General features: G+C 43.1%; 1 protein-coding gene across 3 annotated transcripts in view; it reads right to left on the reverse strand.

The window, feature by feature from the left end:
- Positions 1–18,274, reverse strand: part of ATRNL1 (attractin like 1) — a 1,099,511-nt gene that overhangs the window by 454,332 nt on the left and 626,905 nt on the right. For all 3 annotated transcript variants that reach the window (XM_084633632.1, XM_084633634.1, XM_084633633.1), the window contains exon 26: positions 1,754–1,815. In XM_084633632.1, coding sequence (XP_084489758.1) covers positions 1,754–1,815 — 62 coding nt within the window. The remainder of the gene's footprint in view (positions 1–1,753; positions 1,816–18,274) is intronic.

The following is an 18,274-nucleotide window of genomic DNA, read 5'->3' on the forward strand; positions in this document are numbered from 1 at the left end:
TGTTTTGATCACCACTCTATTACTATTATAAACCTCATATGTAAGAATTACAACACAGCTGCAGATGGACTGTGTCCGGGGAATGCCAGGTCACTCATATGAGCCTTCTTAGCTGGATTACTGTAAATGTACATAGAATTTCTTGTTTTCTTTCTACAAGCTACCATGTTTTCAGATTTCTATAGCTAGATTGCTAACATTAGTGAAACACTTCTGTCTGGTGTCAGTGCAGAGCTTCACTACCACAGGAGAATCACTAGGGAGTCTGTACTTTAGGCAGGCACAATTTCTCTAGATATTGCCCAATTTGTGGTGAAGGAGGAAAGATGGGATACCCTTTGCATCAGACAATAGGTTGGTACAAGATTCATGTGTTAGTTTGGGGAGTAGAGATCTCATGGCCTGCCCACTTCTGGGTGAGTTATATACCGGGGGGGATACAGAGGCGAGCAGTCCACAAACTGCTTAAGAGCTGGCAAAGAAAAAAAAATTAAAACAATTTTTAGGCCAAATCACTGAAATCAGCAGAGCTATACTCATTTACAAAAGAAGAGGATATTACCCTTTAAGTATAAGAACCAATCAGAGCAGATTAGATTGAAGTAGCTAACCAGATTAGAGAGATTTGCATATACATTGCACAGTTATTGGGAAATAAACATATAGCAATTATGTAAATCTTGCACTCTGGTGAATAATAGCTGTCTGACAATGTACACAAATTTGCATACTGAATGGTTATTGAGGAATAACTGAACAGTGATACTTCAAAGTACTGTAGATAATTCATACAAATTAAAAGTTACACATTCTTATAAAACAGTTGAATTTTTAAAAAAAGTGTTTCAATTTAATCCTCCTTTAGCTCAGAGAATAGTCCTACATTTTCAGATAGGGTCCAATGCTGTATTCCTTTCCCAGCCAAATCCCACAGCACACTTGTCTTTTAACAACATATTCAAGAAAGAAAAAGTGAAGACTCTCTGGATTTTGTTTAAAAAAAATCAGTTTTCTTCCACAGTTTTTCTAATACGAGTTTATAGTAAAAATTCTATACAAAATGCTTATTTTAAAATCATCACATTTAGGTCTACCTGCATTTATATAAATCAGCTTAACTGGCCTATGATTTCTATTACATACTAACACTGAAGGCACAGGCGTTGACTTCTACTGGCTCTGGCGGGTGCTCAACCCACCTCTGCACCTGGCCGTGCCTCAACTCCACCCCTGCCCTGCCCCCTCCCACCTCCATTCCAACCCCTTCCCCAAATCCCCGCCAAGGCCCCACCTCCTCCCCTGAGTGCGCCATGTTCCCGCTCTTCCCCCCTCCCTCCCAGAGCTTGCTACAGCTATTTAGCGGTGGCAAGCGCTGGGAGGTAGGTAGAGGAGCGAGGACGTGGTGTGCTCAGGGCAGGAGGCGGAGGAGGAGGTGAGGTGGGGCGGGGAGCTTGGCTGCTGGGGGGTGCAGAGCACCCACTAATTTTTCCCCATGGGTGCTCCAGCCCCGGGGCACCCATGGAGTTGGCGCCTATGACTGAAGGTATACAGTTGGAAAAATATTTTGGCTAATAACTTTATTTTCCCAGAGTACAGAGGTCAGGATCCTCAGCAGTAGTAAAGCAGTGTGGGCACACACAAATTAAAGGTTTCCATGTAAGGATTTCTTAAGAATTAAGAACTGGCAAATCTAATGCTTTGATGGAACATAAATTAGTATGTATTCAATCAGACATTAGAAGAAGCAAGTTACCTGAAGAAGGTGACAAAGAACTGCACGAGATCCATGATGGTGTTGTGCTGTGAAAAGGCAACCTGCAAATAAAAACAAAATAATTACCACAACATTTTCACAGTCAACAGTCCCTTAGGATGTTCTTAAAATAGTGATTTTTGACTCCACAGACGATCAATTTAAAGTGCAATTTCGGCATGGTATGCATACCTGCACAACATCCACTTACCATAAAGAGAGCTGGGTAAATAACTTCCAAAACAGGTGCTAAAAATTGATCTCTTTATGTCAAGTGCAAAACAGTGGAATGCAGTCATCATCTCATATTAAAATTAATGGAAATACACACAAGAATATAATGTGACATGTATAATATCAGGAACAAAATTTTGAAGATTAATAGACAATTCCAGAAAAAAAACATAAAAATTGTCTTTTTTATATTTAACTCAGTAATATTTTAATTATTTTTTTAATTATTTCCATTTTAGTTACGATATTGAGAACAGATCTTAAAAGCAACACTCAAAAACATTCTACGCCATTAAACCAAGACATTTTTAAAGTTTTTTTCCAAGATAAAGCATACTACAACATATTTTTTTAAATAATGTTAATTTTTTAAAAAACAGATAAATTTGGTGCATAATAAAAACAGATTATTCCAAAACAAACACATATTAACAAATAGTGTTTTAGGTGAGGATACTTTTTAAAATAATGTGGCAATATTTCAATATTTGTGCAATATTTCAAATCAAGCCCTTCTACTAGATCTATTCACAATGCTAGAATAAATGTCCTCCAACAAGTTTTTTAAAATAATTGCACATCATACATCCTATAATTTATTTTTAAATAATGTTAACAGCTGTGCCTAATGTTTTAGAGTTATAGTTGCCAATATCCCTAGATCCATCTCTTGTTCAGTATTTTGTAGTATGTAATTATTGAATTGAGGACATATTCTATTCTCTATTACTGTTACTGTAGAATTTTCTGTAGTGAATTGCAAAAGGTGTTTCTCTGACAATGCTCCGACTCTATCCAAATCATTCTTGTTTCTACTATTTTTCTGCGATAATGGTCTGGTCCTCACTACCCATACATCCAAAGAACTTCAATTTTCCCTCAGAGTCAATATATGCACTTTTGATAGGATACATCAAAACAATTATTATAGCTTCTTTCTAAAAGGTGGTATTAATATTAACGATTATGCTACAAAGGTATTTTTGTTCATTCAACTGTCCAAATGGTTCTCTCACACAGAATCTTGGCTTTCCATTATTCCACATTAGGGTTAGAATGTGACTTCAGCCCTACACAAGGAGTGGTGTATTAATTTCCCTATTGGAGGAATAAACCCAGAAGACATTGTCACTCAAACAGACTTCTGAAAATTGGAATTCATCTTCTGCTGCCTCCTTCTAAATCATATGCTGTTGCAATCAGCCAGCAGCAATTTATGACACTCATCACTCCAGCTCAGTTGCACTGGCCACAGTCAAGGGAGTGTTTATAGATCCAAGGCTCTATCCTTACCCTGACCACTTGCTGAGGAAGGGGAATTAGCAGACATGGGTCTGAGGAGACCATGCAGCAGAAAAGGGAAGTTATTGCTACTCTTAATACCCTTACATGGATGTGTAGTCTAAGTTACTGTCTAGCCCTAACCTTGTTTATCTGCAGTACATAGACTTCCTCTACCTCGTACATCAAATGCTCAACTTTGGCACTACATCATTTGTACTTTAATAAACTTTGGAGCCTACAAGTCCACTCAGTCTTACTTCTTGTTCAGCCAATCGCTCAGACAAACAAGGTTGTATACATTTGCAGGAGATAATGCTGCCCGCTTCTTGTTTACAATGTCACCTGAAAATGAGAACAGGGATTCGCATGGCACTGTTTTAGCCAGCATCGCACGATATTTACATGCCAGATGCGCTAAAAATTCATATGTCCCTTGATACTTCAACCACCATTCCAGAGGACATGCATCCATGCTGATGACGGGTTCTGCTTGATAACGATCCAAAACAGTGTGGTCTGACGCATGTTCATTTTCATCATCTGAGTCAGATGCCACCTGCAGAAGGTTGATTTTCTTTTTTGGTGGTTCAGGTTCTGTAGCTTCTGCAGCAGAGTGTTGCTCTTTTAAGACTTTGAAAGCATGCTCCACACCTCATCTCTCTCAGATTTTGGTAGACACTTCAGATTCTTAAACCTTGGATCAAGTGCTGTAGCTATCTTTAGAAATCTCACATTGGCACCTTCTTTGCGTTTTGTCAAATACTCTGAAAGTGTTCTTAAAAAGAACATGTGCTGGGTCATCATCCGAGACTGCTATAACATGAAATAAATGGCAGAATGAAGGTAAAACAGAGCAGGAGACATACAATTCTCCCTCAAGGAGTTCAGTCACTAAGTAATTAACGCATTGTTTTTTTTAATGAGCATCATCAGCATGGCCTTTAGAATGGTGGCTGAAGCATGTAGGTGCATATGAATGTTTATCATATCTGGCACATAAATACCTTGCAATGCCAGCTACGAAAGTGCCATGTGAATGCCTGTTCTCACATAAGAAGCAGCATTATCTCCTGTAAGTGTAAACAAACTTGTTTCTCTTAGCAATTGGCTGAACAAGTAGTAAGACTGAGTGGACTTGTAGGCTCTAAAGCTTTACATTGGTTTGTTTTTGAGTTCAGTTATGTAACAAAAAAAATCTACAGTACTTGTATGAGGTGAATTGAAAAATACTATTTCTTTTGTTTATCATTTTTACAGTGCAAATATTTGTAATCAAAATAATAATATAAAATGAGCACTATACACTTTGTATTCTGTGTTGTAATTGAAATCTATATATTTTAAAATGTAGAAAAAAATCCAAAAATTGTTAATACATTTCAGTTGGTATTCTATTGTTTAACAGTGCAAGTAAAACTGTGATTAATCATGATTAATATTTTTAATCATGCTTAATTTTTGAGTTAATCATGTGAGTTAACTGCGATTAATCGACAGCCATATTATTAACTTAAAAAAACCTGACTTTCAATAGTTCATGAACAGTTTTCACGTCCCTCCTTCCTTCCTTCCTCTTATTTATATCTTCTGTAAGTGGATCATTCCAGGCCTGAGTTATCCTATTCTCTATGTGAAGCTTCAAAGAAACGATTTACTTGGAAATCCCACTTTATCAGGAAGGCCTCCATTTAGCTTAATGGAGGGGATAGTTTAATTTTGCAAGTATCAGGTTGCAAAGGCCTAAGTTTCCTGGAGCAACATGTTCAAATTCCAGGTGATAAAGGATCCAAGTACCGCAATCTGAAAGGGAACTGAGGTGGGTGCATCATCTTGAGAGATTGCACTTGTGATAAGAGAAACCAAGAAAGGAGAGAGAGAAGAAAATAGAGAGCCACCATGATACAGGGTAAATGGGATGCCCAGACAAGAAAGCAATAGGGCTGCTTGTGGGAGAGAAAAGGATTCCACTGGGAACAGATGACTAAAATGAGAGACTGTAGGGACTGAAAGTGAAGACAGACCTAGGGAACCAGATCCACACCAGCCATAAAATATCACTAAAGATGAAGAATGGCTCTAACTGGAGCAAATGAGAGTGCTAAGACCTGGGACAGAATGTCCAACAGAGCCTGAGGCTTACCTAGACAGATAAGGGCCCTTTCTACTCTGATGTCCAGAAACTTTCACAGGTGTGGGAAGGCCTGAGACTATTACATCAGCAATGTCCAGGGCACCGAAATCAAGATGCTTCCAGAGCTTGGACACCAGAACCACTAGCATCTATAGGGAGATCTGTGTGTAGAATGAGAGCCTGAATGACAGTGTGGTTAAATTGGTATACTCCTGGGTGGAAGGCCAAGATAGCAGCGAGGTGTACCTTGATGGATGACGCTGCCAGGCCTTGTTGTTTTAGGTGTAGGAGGTACTTTAGGATGAGTGGGATAGGCACCTGAAGTGGAGGTGTGTGACGCTGGGCACGCCAGCAAGTGAACCTTTTCCACTTAGCTAGATAAGTGGTCCTGGTGGATGGTTTCCTGCTGCCAAGTAGGACTTCCCTTACCAGTTCTGAGCTCAAAAGTTCCATGGAGTTTAACCAAGAAGCTTCCAAGCTGGGAGATGAAGGGACTTGAGGTCTGGGTGGAGCAGGCGACCGTGGTCCTAAGCCATCAGGTTGGGGTGGAGTGGCAATGCAATCAGGGTGTTCACTGAGCGTGCCAAGGGCGTGGTGTACCAGTGTTGTCGAGGCCACACTGGGGCCACCAGGATTACCTCCACTTCATCCCGGTGGATCTTGGGAAGTACTTTGTGCACAAGAGGGAATGGAGGAAAGTCTTACAACAGGTGCCCACCCCAGGGTAGCAGAAATGAATCTGTGACCAAGCCTGGGCTGTGATTCTGGAAGGAGCAGAACATCTGGCACTTCCGGTTGCTGTGGATGGCAAACAGGTTGACCTGGAGAAACCCTCACCTTTGGAAGATGGAGTGTATGATGTCCAGATGGACAGACCACTGGTGACTGTGGAACAGTCTGCTGAGGTGGTCTAGTAGGTCTTTCTGAGCTCCTGGGAGATAGGACGCCTTCAGGTGACTGGAGTGGGCTATGCAGAACTCCCAGAGCCTGAGGGTTTCTCGACATGGGGGGAGGAACGGGCTCCACCCTACTTGTTGATGTAAAACATGGCAGTGTTCGTCCTCATTGCCATGTCCGTCCTCATTGCAATGCACTGGCCTTTTCGGGCCCGAAAAGTTTGGCATGCTAGACATACCGCCCTGAGCTCCTGGATGTTGATATGAAGGGAGAGCTCATCCACAGACTAGAGGCCCTGCGTTTGTAGGTCTCCCAGATGCGCACCCCAACCCAGAGCGGAAGCGTCCATTACCAGGGACAAGGAGGGCTGGGTACTGTTGAAGGGGACTCCTTTGCATACCATCCAAGGGTCAAGCCACCATTTAAAGGACTTGAGCATATGCTTTGGTATCATCACTACTAAGTCCAGGTTGTCGGGTCCTGGGCGATAGGCCGAATCAAGCCATGCTTGCACGGATCTGAGCCTCAGTCTGGCATACCGGACCACATATGTGCAGGCTGCCATGTGGCCATGGACATGTAGGCAGCCCCTTGCAGTAGTGGTTCAGAATCACCTGAGGCCTTGAATGATGTTCAACATAGCTTGGAATTGTGTCTCCAGCAAAAGCACTCTTGCCTGCACCAAATCCAGCACTGTTCCGATGAACTCTATTCTCAGGGTTGGAGACAGGGTTGACTTGTTCACGCTGAGGAGGAGGCCCAGTCTCTCGAAAGTGGATCTGACGAACCAGACCTGAGATTCCACCTGCTCCCTGGTGTGCCCCCTGAGCAGCCAGTCGTCAAGGGAGGGGTTTACCTGCTCCTGTCCCTTGTGAAGGAAGGCTGCTACGACTGACATGCACTTGGTGAATACTCGGGGGGCTGTCGACAGACCCAATGGGAGAACCATGAACTGATAGTGCTTGTGGTCGACCACAAACCTTAGAAATCACCTTTGCGTGGGGCAAATGGCTATGTGAAAATACATGTCTTTCATGTCAAGGGCGGCGTACCAGTCTCTTAGATTCAGGGAAGGGATAATTGTGCTCAGGGAGACCATATGGAATTTCAACTTCACCATGAATTTGTTGAGTCCTCGCAGATGTAGAATGGGTCGGAGACCCCCCTTTGCCTTGGGGATTAGGAAATAGCGGAAGTAGAATCCCTTACCCCTTACCTCCTCCACCGCTCCTACAGCAAGGAGTGACTGCACCTTCTGGATAATGAGTTGTTCATGAGAAGGGTCCCTGAAGAGGGATGGGGAAGGGGGGTAAGAGGGAGGGGAGGAACAGAACTGAGAGAATATCCCACTTCTACCATGTGACAAACCCAGCGGTCTGATGTTATTTGGGACCAAGCTCGGTAGAAGTGGGATAGACGGTTCAGAAAACACGGGGAAGGATCCGGTGCTGACACCGGTTCTCTGTCCGTGGGTGCACCTTCAAAATGACTGCTTTGAGCCCGACAAAGGTTGAGTCTGGCCCTGGCCCTCCCCAGACAGAGGATGGGAGGGCTTGCACCTGCCATTTCTGCCCCTGCGTCTGTAGGGATCCTGCCTCGGCCAAGGGGGATATGACTGCTGTTGTTGTGACTGGGGCTTAAAGGGCTTTCTTTGGGTTGCTGGGGTGTGCATACCCAAGGATTTCTTTGTACCCCTGGAATACTTTAGGCTATGCAGACAGGAGTCCGTCTGTTCAACAAACAGACCCACCCCTTCTATAGGCAGGTCCTGCATAGTTTGTTGAACCTCTGGCGGAAGCCCCAGGCCTGCAGCCATGAGCTATGCCTCATTGTGATTCCTGAGGACAAGTTGCGTGCTGCCAAGTCTGCATCGTCCAGTGAGACCTGTAAAGAGGTCCGTGCCACTGCACTGTCCCCTCGACAATTGCCCCAAACTCCTCTTTGGACTCTGCTGGTATCAATTCCTTAAACTTTAAACTTAAAGTTCCAGGAGTTGAAGTTGTATCGACTCAGGATTGCTTGTTGTAAGCCCCCTGTGGAGTATACTTTGCGTCTGAATAAATCCAGGTGCTTAGCGTCCTTGGACTTAGGTGCTGGGGCTTGCTGTCCCTGCCTCTCCTTCTCATTTACTGCAGCCACCACTACGGAACAGGGTTGCAGATGTGTGAAGAGGTATTCGTATCCTTTAGAGGGAACAAAATATTTCCTCTCCACCCCCTTGGTGGTGGGAGGGATGGAGGCCAGGGTCTGATAAATGGTCTTAGCATTGGCCTGGATAGTTTTGATGAGTGATAGAACCACCTTAGATGATCCCTACGGTGCCAGGATATCCACCATAGGGTCCTCGGACTCTACCGCCTCCTCAGCCTGCAGGTTCATATTTCATGCCACCCTGCATAGGAGTTCCTGGTGGGCACAGCTATCTATAGGGGGAGGTCCGGAAGGGAGATGCCCGCCACAGCCTCGTCCGGGGAGGAAGACAAGGAGGCTAGAAGGGGAACTGTGTCCCCCTGACCTTCCTGGTCCTCCAGTATCTCCTGTCCTGCCTCTAATCCAGGGTCAGCCACCCCAGGGTCAGGCTCAGGAACAGGGGAGGGTTCCCAGAGGAGGTGGTAGGACTGGTAACTCCTCCACACCCCTCATGGTGGGATGACTGGCTGCTGCGTCCAGGACCCTTGCCTCAGACGCCACTGAACGGGAACCCCTGGGCCTGGTGGTACACCCAAGGGATCCAAAATGGCCAGTGCACTGGCCCCTGCCACTGGGTGGGCCATGGTGTCACACCTATGTCTGGTCTGCCCTGTGCCGACTTGCATCAGGCCCACTCTGAATATTTAGACCCTGTCTCCGAGCCTGAAGACAAGGGATCTAGACTGTGAGGGCCAGAGCGGTCCCAAGCGTTGTTGGGCCAGGGAGCAATGCAACAAGGCTGGGGAACGGTGTCTGACCTGGAATGGTACCATGACCTGGAGCAGTACCACAAGCGGGGTCTGCACGATGACATGAATGGTGCCGAGACAGACTGTGCCAGGACCTGCTGCGTGACGGCAAACGACGCCATGAACGGGAGCACTGGCGGGACCTCGAGCGGTGCCGCAAGTCAGACCGGCACTGCAAGTGCACCCGGTGCCACAAGTCTGATCATGTTGCAAGTGTGATCCGAAGTTGGGGAACCACTCCTCCCTTGTTTCTGGTGCTGCTTCTGACCTAGGGAATGGGACCGGTGCTGCGGGTCTCGCCCAGAGTCCTTCTGCGGTGCCGTCTCCATGACCACTGAAAGGCACTACGCACTGATGCACTCGATGCCGGGTCCTGCCACGCCGATGCTGGTTGTGGTCTAAATGCCACTTCCATAAGGAGTTGCTTCAGTCTAAAGTCCTGCTTCTTTTTGTTCTCGGGTGAAACCCTTTGCAAATGGTGTTTCTCTGCCTGATGCGTTTCCCCCACACCCTTTTAAGCAAGAGTCGTGGGGGTCGCCCGTTGGCATAGGCTTGTTGCAGGGCTTGAATCCCTGGGACTTAGGCATGCCTTGAGTCCCCAGGGAGAGCACAGTCCGGTTGGAGTGGAACCCCCCCACTCCCAACAGTGAACTATTAACACTGCATTAACTAATAATTAACTAAACTAACTAAGGAAGACAAACACTAAAGTAGATAGAAGCTAGGAAAACGTGGACAGCTTGGAATAGATATAAGCAATCACTCGAAGAACACTTGTTACAAATATCATATTTCAGGAGCTCAACTAATACAGAGACACAAAACATGAGCAATTTTCAGCAGAGTTCATCTTAAGTGACACTATTAAAAAGCTATTTGTTGAAGAAGCCTTTACATTTTGCAGAACTGCAATTATTTTCACTTAAAGTGTCAGCATTCATTGAAAGTGTCCCTCATTCCAGAAACAATTATTGTCAAGGAAAACTATTGCAATCAATAACTACACTCCTTCTGATTATAAATGATAGCCACATAAGGTAAATTTTACATCAAATATTTCCAAGAAAATCAGCCCCTTAATTTTTCTTTTCACACAGCACAGCATATCTGAAAGTAAGCAGATTTACAACTATTCAATGAATTTTGTATGACCATGAACTATTACATCTTTTTTCAAAAGTACAGAGGATAGTCTGTAAGCCGCAGCTGGGTTAGATGCGTTTAACAGATGTAGTCATAAAAGAAGTATATACTTCATTATTTTATGCCTTATATCTGTAAAGCTGCCATCAGTGGAACCAGTGTGGACACCCATCCAGGTAACAGATTAAGTGCAAATAAGTTGAACTATACAAACTGCCATGTGCTACTAAAAGAGTTCCTCCTTGCAAACTAATAAAGCTTTACACAATATTAAAAAACTTCATTTGTTTGCCTGTGTAGGGCCTGCTTGGAGATTACTAATACTTCATGACAATGAAGTCATAAGACCAGTAAACACTGAGAGCTTATTCCAAATATAGGAGACATGACCTTCACTGATATCAGTTGTTATCTTCCAGTGTCTAACAGTCAGTGTTAAAAGAAGCCTATTCACAATACCCTAATTACATAATCATTGTCATGCTTCTCTTACTAATTTGCAAACAGATCATACACTTATTACAGTCTATTTATATTTGAATTTATGAGCAGGTCATCCAGGAATAAGAAAATGGAAAAAAAAGTCTGTCCCAATGAGCCATAAAATAATTAACAAAATGTGTTTTCTGAATGAGTTTTAGGTCAGATAGGAATGCTCTTGTCTTGTGACTATATAGGTATGCAAAGAATAATTTTCAATTCCAAATTCCTTCCTTCTAATTTAAAATAAACATATTGTAGGTGAACTGGACTTTTGTTGGTTTGTGTTCTGCAATAAATCATGCCCAAACATTTAAATTCTCCAAGTTTGTCCCATAAAATTATGAGTACAATCAATATGGTATATATCACTTCTTACATGCAAAGATCCAAACATGGAACAGTCAGATGCTTGAGTTGCTTATCTTAACATATTGTTTCCTCCCCGCCCAAAAAATTAATCCCGATGATTTAAATTTCCTCCATCATTTCTTAGAAACATGAATACATCTGGGGTAAACAGGGATGAATATATGACCACTTTTACCATACTTTGCAGAGTGATAAAGTAGAAAAAATACCATAGGTAAATTTTCAGATGTGGCAATAAACAGCATCTCATTTGTGTATCTGCAGAATTTTATGAATGCAAACATGAGGTCACACTTTGTGAGTACAGATACATATAAAAAACCATAACACTTATATGTTGGCTTTAAATAATCTAACATATGAAAATGCAAGTGTTAATATTTGCAACAATATAACCCATTTCTCCCAAAGTGTTTCTGAATGCAGATGCTAACCGTTGATCTCACCACTGTTAGATTTTTTTTTTAACCGGTATGTACTTGAAGTAATGTACATGTAGGTATTTGTATAAGTCATTTACATTGTGTTACATGTCCCCTCTAGTGGCTAGTCTACAGATATCAACCTGACATAACTACCAGTTTAAGGAGTTATGGAGTGTTCCTGCATTTATTGACGTTACTGGGAAAACATCAAGAGACTTCAGTGATTCAAGTTCAGACTCTTACTCTTTTAGTGTTAAAGGCTTTAACTTTTAGTTCTGGATTTTCCAAGTTCAGTCCCTGGTGATGACTTGTGATGGAGGTCATTACATTTGCACATGCAAAATGCAGTCAAAACTTATGCATGCACAATTGCGCATGCACAGACATGAATGTTGAAAACACATCCTATTGCATTCACTTGTGACCATCTTATTTAATGCATGACTAAAGACAGAATATTCCAGATACAATTAGATTTATAAATCTGTAATCTATAAACATTTTTCTTTATTTATAAAATTAAAATTCTTTGCTTTGGGAGTAAAGATTATTTCCTCATTTTTTTAACCCAAGTAAATTTTATAATGAACTAATATTTTTGTCTACATTACCCATTTGAAGAATGACACATTATCAAAGATCCATTACGTAACAGATTATATTTGATCAACTATCTTCCATTAATCAGATACGAAGCGCTTGTGTATCAGTCAGCATTATATAGTACACCAGATCTCCACTGATCTTTGAAGATGAAATTCTGCAAATGCAGGAAACCCTTAGCGGTTATTATGGGAAAATGGAACAACCATTAGCTCTAAGGATTTTTTCTTGACCACCTGTGGAGCATATTGAACTGGTTTGGACTAGCAGGGCTGAGAGCTCAGAAACAGACAAGGACAAAGAAACTCTGTCTAAACTAAAGAGGGTCTCTCCTTCCAGAGGCAAGGCAGTTGTTGGGGAGCTGTTCCAGTTGACTCAGGCACCAGCTGGGGTGCCTGAAGAAGCTAGGCCTGCCAAGGCCAATGTCACAGGATGATAGGGATTTAGGTAAGTTAAACATGCATGCAACTGCGCACAAATTCTCTCTGTAAATGCTTTGTTCCTACCATTAAAATGAACAACATTTTGGATGTAAGAAGCCTGTCTGGTCATTGTAGAAACCACTTTTTTCACAGGCTCCCAAAGTGAAGAGCTGCAGGTGCTAAACTCAGACCTGCTGGGTAAGCAGGGCTGATATACAGGGTACTGGAGCCCAGTCCAGGCATGGGAGAATCATGTGATTCCACCCCAGGAGAAGTAAAGACATAAAGCTTGACATTTGAGAAGGGTGAACTCAAAGACCAGAGTGGGGACAGAGATGCAGCTAGCCCTGCAACTACTGTGACATATTGCTGGCAGCATCTGCGGGATAGTGACAGTGGTGAATTTTCAGTAAGTGACAATAGCAGGAAAAGCAAATATTGTAGAGGGAGAAAGCAAGAGAAAAAACTATCCTGTGTTCTTTCCAGGAAGAAAGTAGGAAAAGACAGACAGGAAAAACGAATTATGAACAGCTCAAGAAAGATCAGCTAGTAGAGTTATGCAAATTAAAAAAAGATAAACTCTAAAGAGTTAAACAGCTAACCCTGCAACCATGGCAATGTCTATGAAACTAGAGAGTAAAAATGACTACCAATTGCACAGTTGTTATTGTTTACTAATATCACACAACTAGAAGCAGTAACAACCTTAGAAAAAAACGTACAAGACAGCATTGGTAATGGCCACTGTATATTTGTGTTGTTCATTTCTAAAGCTGTAAACTAAAACTAAAATTTAATTATTCATGTATTGACAAAGAGTTGATAAAAAGAGATTTGTTAGGTATATGTTCCAGACCACACTGGTCTTAAGAGAGAAAAAGCTGTTGCTAGTGACTGAACTGTGACTACTGCTCTGACCAGCATTACTGATGAGCCACTTGGCATCTTGTCTCTGCCATGCTCAGACACTGGAATGAAGCAACGTGATAAAGCATGCATTTATGATTCAACTACTGATATACATCATCTACTTAATGCGAGCAGAAATTTAACTGGCCAGAAATGTAACCCCTCTGGGGAAGAGGAAATTGCTGAAAGGTTTACCTGAAATATCGTTCACCTGAAATTTCCTTTTAGCTATTTTGCCACAATTTTTAAACAAAAAATAAGAATATTCTGAGCACAACTGAGAATGCTGTCTCAGGGTACAGGTCCCTTGTTTTCTGCCCTGACCCTTGTACAGGCATATTTTAGTACAACATAGCAGCTGCTTTTACTTTTGTCAGCTGTCAATAGTCCTCGAGGTACAGTACACCAGATGAACAGAGTTGGAGCACAGTGTACACTGGCTACTTCTATACGCGGCCCCTAACATGCCCACCACACCAGCCACCAGAGGAAGAGGATGCAGGAACAGGCTATGCTCTATGCCCACAGAGGACTTCTCCCATGCTGGTGAAATCTTTTCCTGGAGAGTTGTGAGCAGTCTCTGCTCCCTTTGCTGTTCCTGAGTAGTGCAAAGGGAGCATAATGGGCCATTGGTGACTTGTTCCAATGGCTCACTGAACTCACTGTTAAAAATTTATGCCTTATTTCCAGGGGCCTTGCCAACATGCACGTATGTTAACTATGTAGTATCTTTTTTTGGACCAATTTCTACAGGTGAACAAGACAAGCTTTTGAGCTACACCAGGGGTTCTCAAACTGGGGGTAGGGGGGTTGCGAGGTTATTACATGTGGGGGGGTCGCAAGCTGTCAGCCTCCACCCCAAGCCCCGCTTTGCCTCCAGCATTAATAATGGTGTTAAGTACTTAAAAAAGTGTTCATAATTTATAAGGGGGGGTCGCACTCAGAGGCTTACTATGTGAAAGGGGTCACCAGTACAAAAGTTGGAGAACCACTGAGCTACACAGAGCTCTTCTTCAGGTCTGAGAAAGATACTCAAGAGTAAAGGAGTACTTGTGGCACCTTAGAGACTAACCAATTTATTTAAGCATAAGCTTTCGTGAGCTACAGCTCACTTCATCGGATGCATACTGTGGAAACTGCAGAAGACATTATATACACAGAGACCATGAAACAATACCTCCTCCCACCCCACTCTCCTGCTGGTAATAGCTTATCTAAAGTGATCACTCTCCTTACAATGTGTATGATAACCAAGGTGGGCCATTTCCAGCACAAATCCAGGTTTTCTCACCCCCCCACCCCCATACACACACAAACTCACTCTCCTGCTGGTAATAGCTCATCCAAAGTGACCACTCTCCCTACAATGTGCATGATAATCAAGGTGGGCCATTTCCAGCACAAATCCAGGTTTTCTCACACCCCCACCCCCATACACACACAAACTCACTCTCCTGCTGGTAATAGCTCATCCAAACTGACCACTCTCTTTACAATGTGTATGATAATCAAGGTGGGCCATTTCCAGCATAAATCCAAGTTTAACCAGAATGTCTGGGGGGGGAGTAGGAAAAAACAAGGGGAAATAGGCTACCTTGCATAATGACTTAGCCACTCCCAGTCTCTATTTAAGTCTAAATTAATAGTATCCAATTTGCAAATGAATTCCAATTCAGCAGTTTCTCGCTAGAGTCTGGATTTGAAGTTTCTTTGTTGTAAGATAGCGACCTTCATGTCTGTAATTGCGTGACCAGAGAGATTGAAGTGTTCTCCGACTGGTTTATGAATGTTATAATTCTTGACATCTGATTGTGTCCATTTATTCTTTTACGTAGAGACTGTCCAGTTTGACCAATGTACATGGCAGAGGGGCATTGCTGGCACATGATGGCATATATCACACTGATAGAAGTGCAAGTGAATGAGCCTCTGATAGTGTGGCTGATGTTATTAGGCCTTGTGATGGTGTCTTCTGAATAGATATGTGGGCACAGTTGGCAACGGGTTTTGTTGCAAGGATTTGTTCCTGGGTTAGTGGTTCTGTTGTGTGGTATGTGGTTGTTGGTGAGTATTTGCTTCAGGTTGGGGGGCTGTCTGTAGGCAAGGACTGGCCTGTCTCCCAAGGTTTGTGAGAGTGTTGGGTCATCCTTCAGGATAGGTTGTAGATCCTTAATAATGCGTTGGAGGGGTTTTAGTTGGGGGCTGAAGGTGACGGCTAGTGGCGTTCTGTTATTTTCTTTGTTAGGCCTGTCCTGTAGTAGGTGACTTCTGGGAACTCTTCTGGCTCTATCAATCTGTTTCTTCACTTCCGCAGGTGGGTATTGTAGTTGTAAGAATGCTTGATAGAGATCTTGTAGGTGTTTGTCTCTGTCTGAGGGGTTGGAGCAAATGCGGTTGTATCGCAGAGCTTGGCTGTAGACGATGGATCGTGTGGTGTGGTCAGGTGAAAGCTGGAGGCATGTAGGTAGGAATAGCGGTCAGTAGGTTTCCAGTATAGGGTGGTGTTTATGGTATTTATTCTATCTACTACCCACGATCCATAAAACTGGAAATCCTGGGCGCCCCATCATCTCAGGCATTGATTGACAGCAGGATTGTCTGGCTATGTAGACTCCCTCCTCAGGCCCTACGCTACCAGAACTCCCAGCTACCTTCGAGACACCACTGACTTCCTGAGGAAACTACAATCCATCGGTGATCTTCCTGATAACACCATCCTGGCCACTATGGATGTAGAAGCCCTCTACACCAACTTTCCACACAAAGATGGACTACAAGCCGTCAAGAACACTATCCCCGATAATGTCACAGCTAACCTGGTGGCTGAACTTTGTGACTTTGTCCTTACCCATAACTATTTTACATTTGGGGACAATGTATACCTTCAGATCAGTGGCACTGCTATGGGTACCCGCATGGCCCCACAGTATGCCAACATTTTTATGGCTGATTTAGAACAACGCTTCCTCAGCTCTCGTCCCCTAACACCCCTACTCTACTTGCGCTATATTGATGACATCTTCATCATCTGGCCCCATGGATAAGAAGCCCTTGAGGAATTCCACCATGATTTCAACAATTTCCATCCCACCATCAACCTCAGCCTGGTCCAGTCCACACAAGAGATCCACTTCCTGGACACTACAGAGCTAATAAACAATGGTCACATAAACACTACCCTATACCGGAAACCTACTGACCAGAAGAGTTCCCAGAAGTCACCTACTACAGGACAGGCCTAACAAAGAAAATAACAGAACGCCACTAGCCATCACCTTCAGCCCCCAACTAAAACCCCTCCAACGCATTATTAAGGATCTACAACCTATCCTGAAGGATGACCCAACACTCTCACAAACCTTGGGAGACAGGCCAGTCCTTGCCTACAGACAGCCCCCCAACCTGAAGCAAATACTCACCAACAACCACATACCACACAACAGAACCACTAACCCAGGAACAAATCCTTGCAACAAAACCCGTTGCCAACTGTGCCCACATATCTATTCAGAAGACACCATCACAAGGCCTAATAACATCAGCCACACTATCAGAGGCTCATTCACCTGCACTTCTATCAGTGTGATATATGCCATCATGTGCCAGCAATGCCCCTCTGCCATGTACATTGGTCAAACTGGACAGTCTCTATGTAAAAGAATAAATGGACACAAATCAGATGTCAAGAATTATAACATTCATAAACCAGTCGGAGAACACTTCAATCTCTCTGGTCACGCAATTACAGACATGAAGGTCGCTATCTTACAACAAAAAAACTTCAAATCCAGACTCTAGTGAGAAACTGCTGAATTGGAATTCATTTGTAAATTGGATACTATTAATTTAGGCTTAAATAGAGACTGGGAGTGGCTAAGTCATTATGCAAGGTAGCCTATTTCCCCTTGTTTTTTCCTACCCGCCCCCCCCCCAGACGTTCTGGTTAAACTTGGATTTATGCTGGAAATGGCCCAACTTGATTATCATACACATTGTAAGGAGAGTGATCACTTTAGATAAGCTATTACCAGCAGGAGAGTGGGGTGGGAGGAGATATTGTTTCATGGTCTCTGTGTATATAATGTCTTCTGCAGTTTCCACAGTATGCATCCGATGAAGTGAGCTGTAGCTCAGGAAAGCTTATGCTCAAATAAATTGGTTAGTCTCTAGGGTGCCACAAGTACTCCTATTCTTTTTGCGAATACAGACTAACAGGGCTGTTACTCTGAAACCTGTACTCAAGATTGTCACAGCTAAATACACAGTTGAGCAGACTGTTTAGCACAAGTAGTTGTCACATATTCTAAGGAACCATTAAAGGTGAAGTGGCCCATTAAGACCTCTGCAATCATAGGACACAAAAAAGAGGGGTTAGGGAGTTACAGATTGTTGTAATAAGCCACACATCCATTATCTTTATTAAGTCCATGATTTTAGTGTTAACAAAGTTATCAATTTAAGCTCCCAGACTTCTTTTTGAAGTTGTGCAGGTTTCCTTTGAGGATGAGGACTGAGAGGTCAGATATGGAGTGATCACTTTGTGAAAAATGTTTGACCACAGGTAGCTGATGGCCTGGCTCAGATATCCATCAAAATAGCCAAAATGTTCAATCAATTTTCAGACAAAAAAGCAACTTAAACCTCTGCATCATTTCAAAATAATTCACAATATCCACTAAGTG

This window comes from Lepidochelys olivacea (genome assembly GCF_965140295.1).
Source record: "Lepidochelys olivacea isolate rLepOli2 genome assembly, chromosome: 7".
Classification (NCBI taxonomy): Eukaryota; Metazoa; Chordata; order Testudines; family Cheloniidae; genus Lepidochelys; species Lepidochelys olivacea.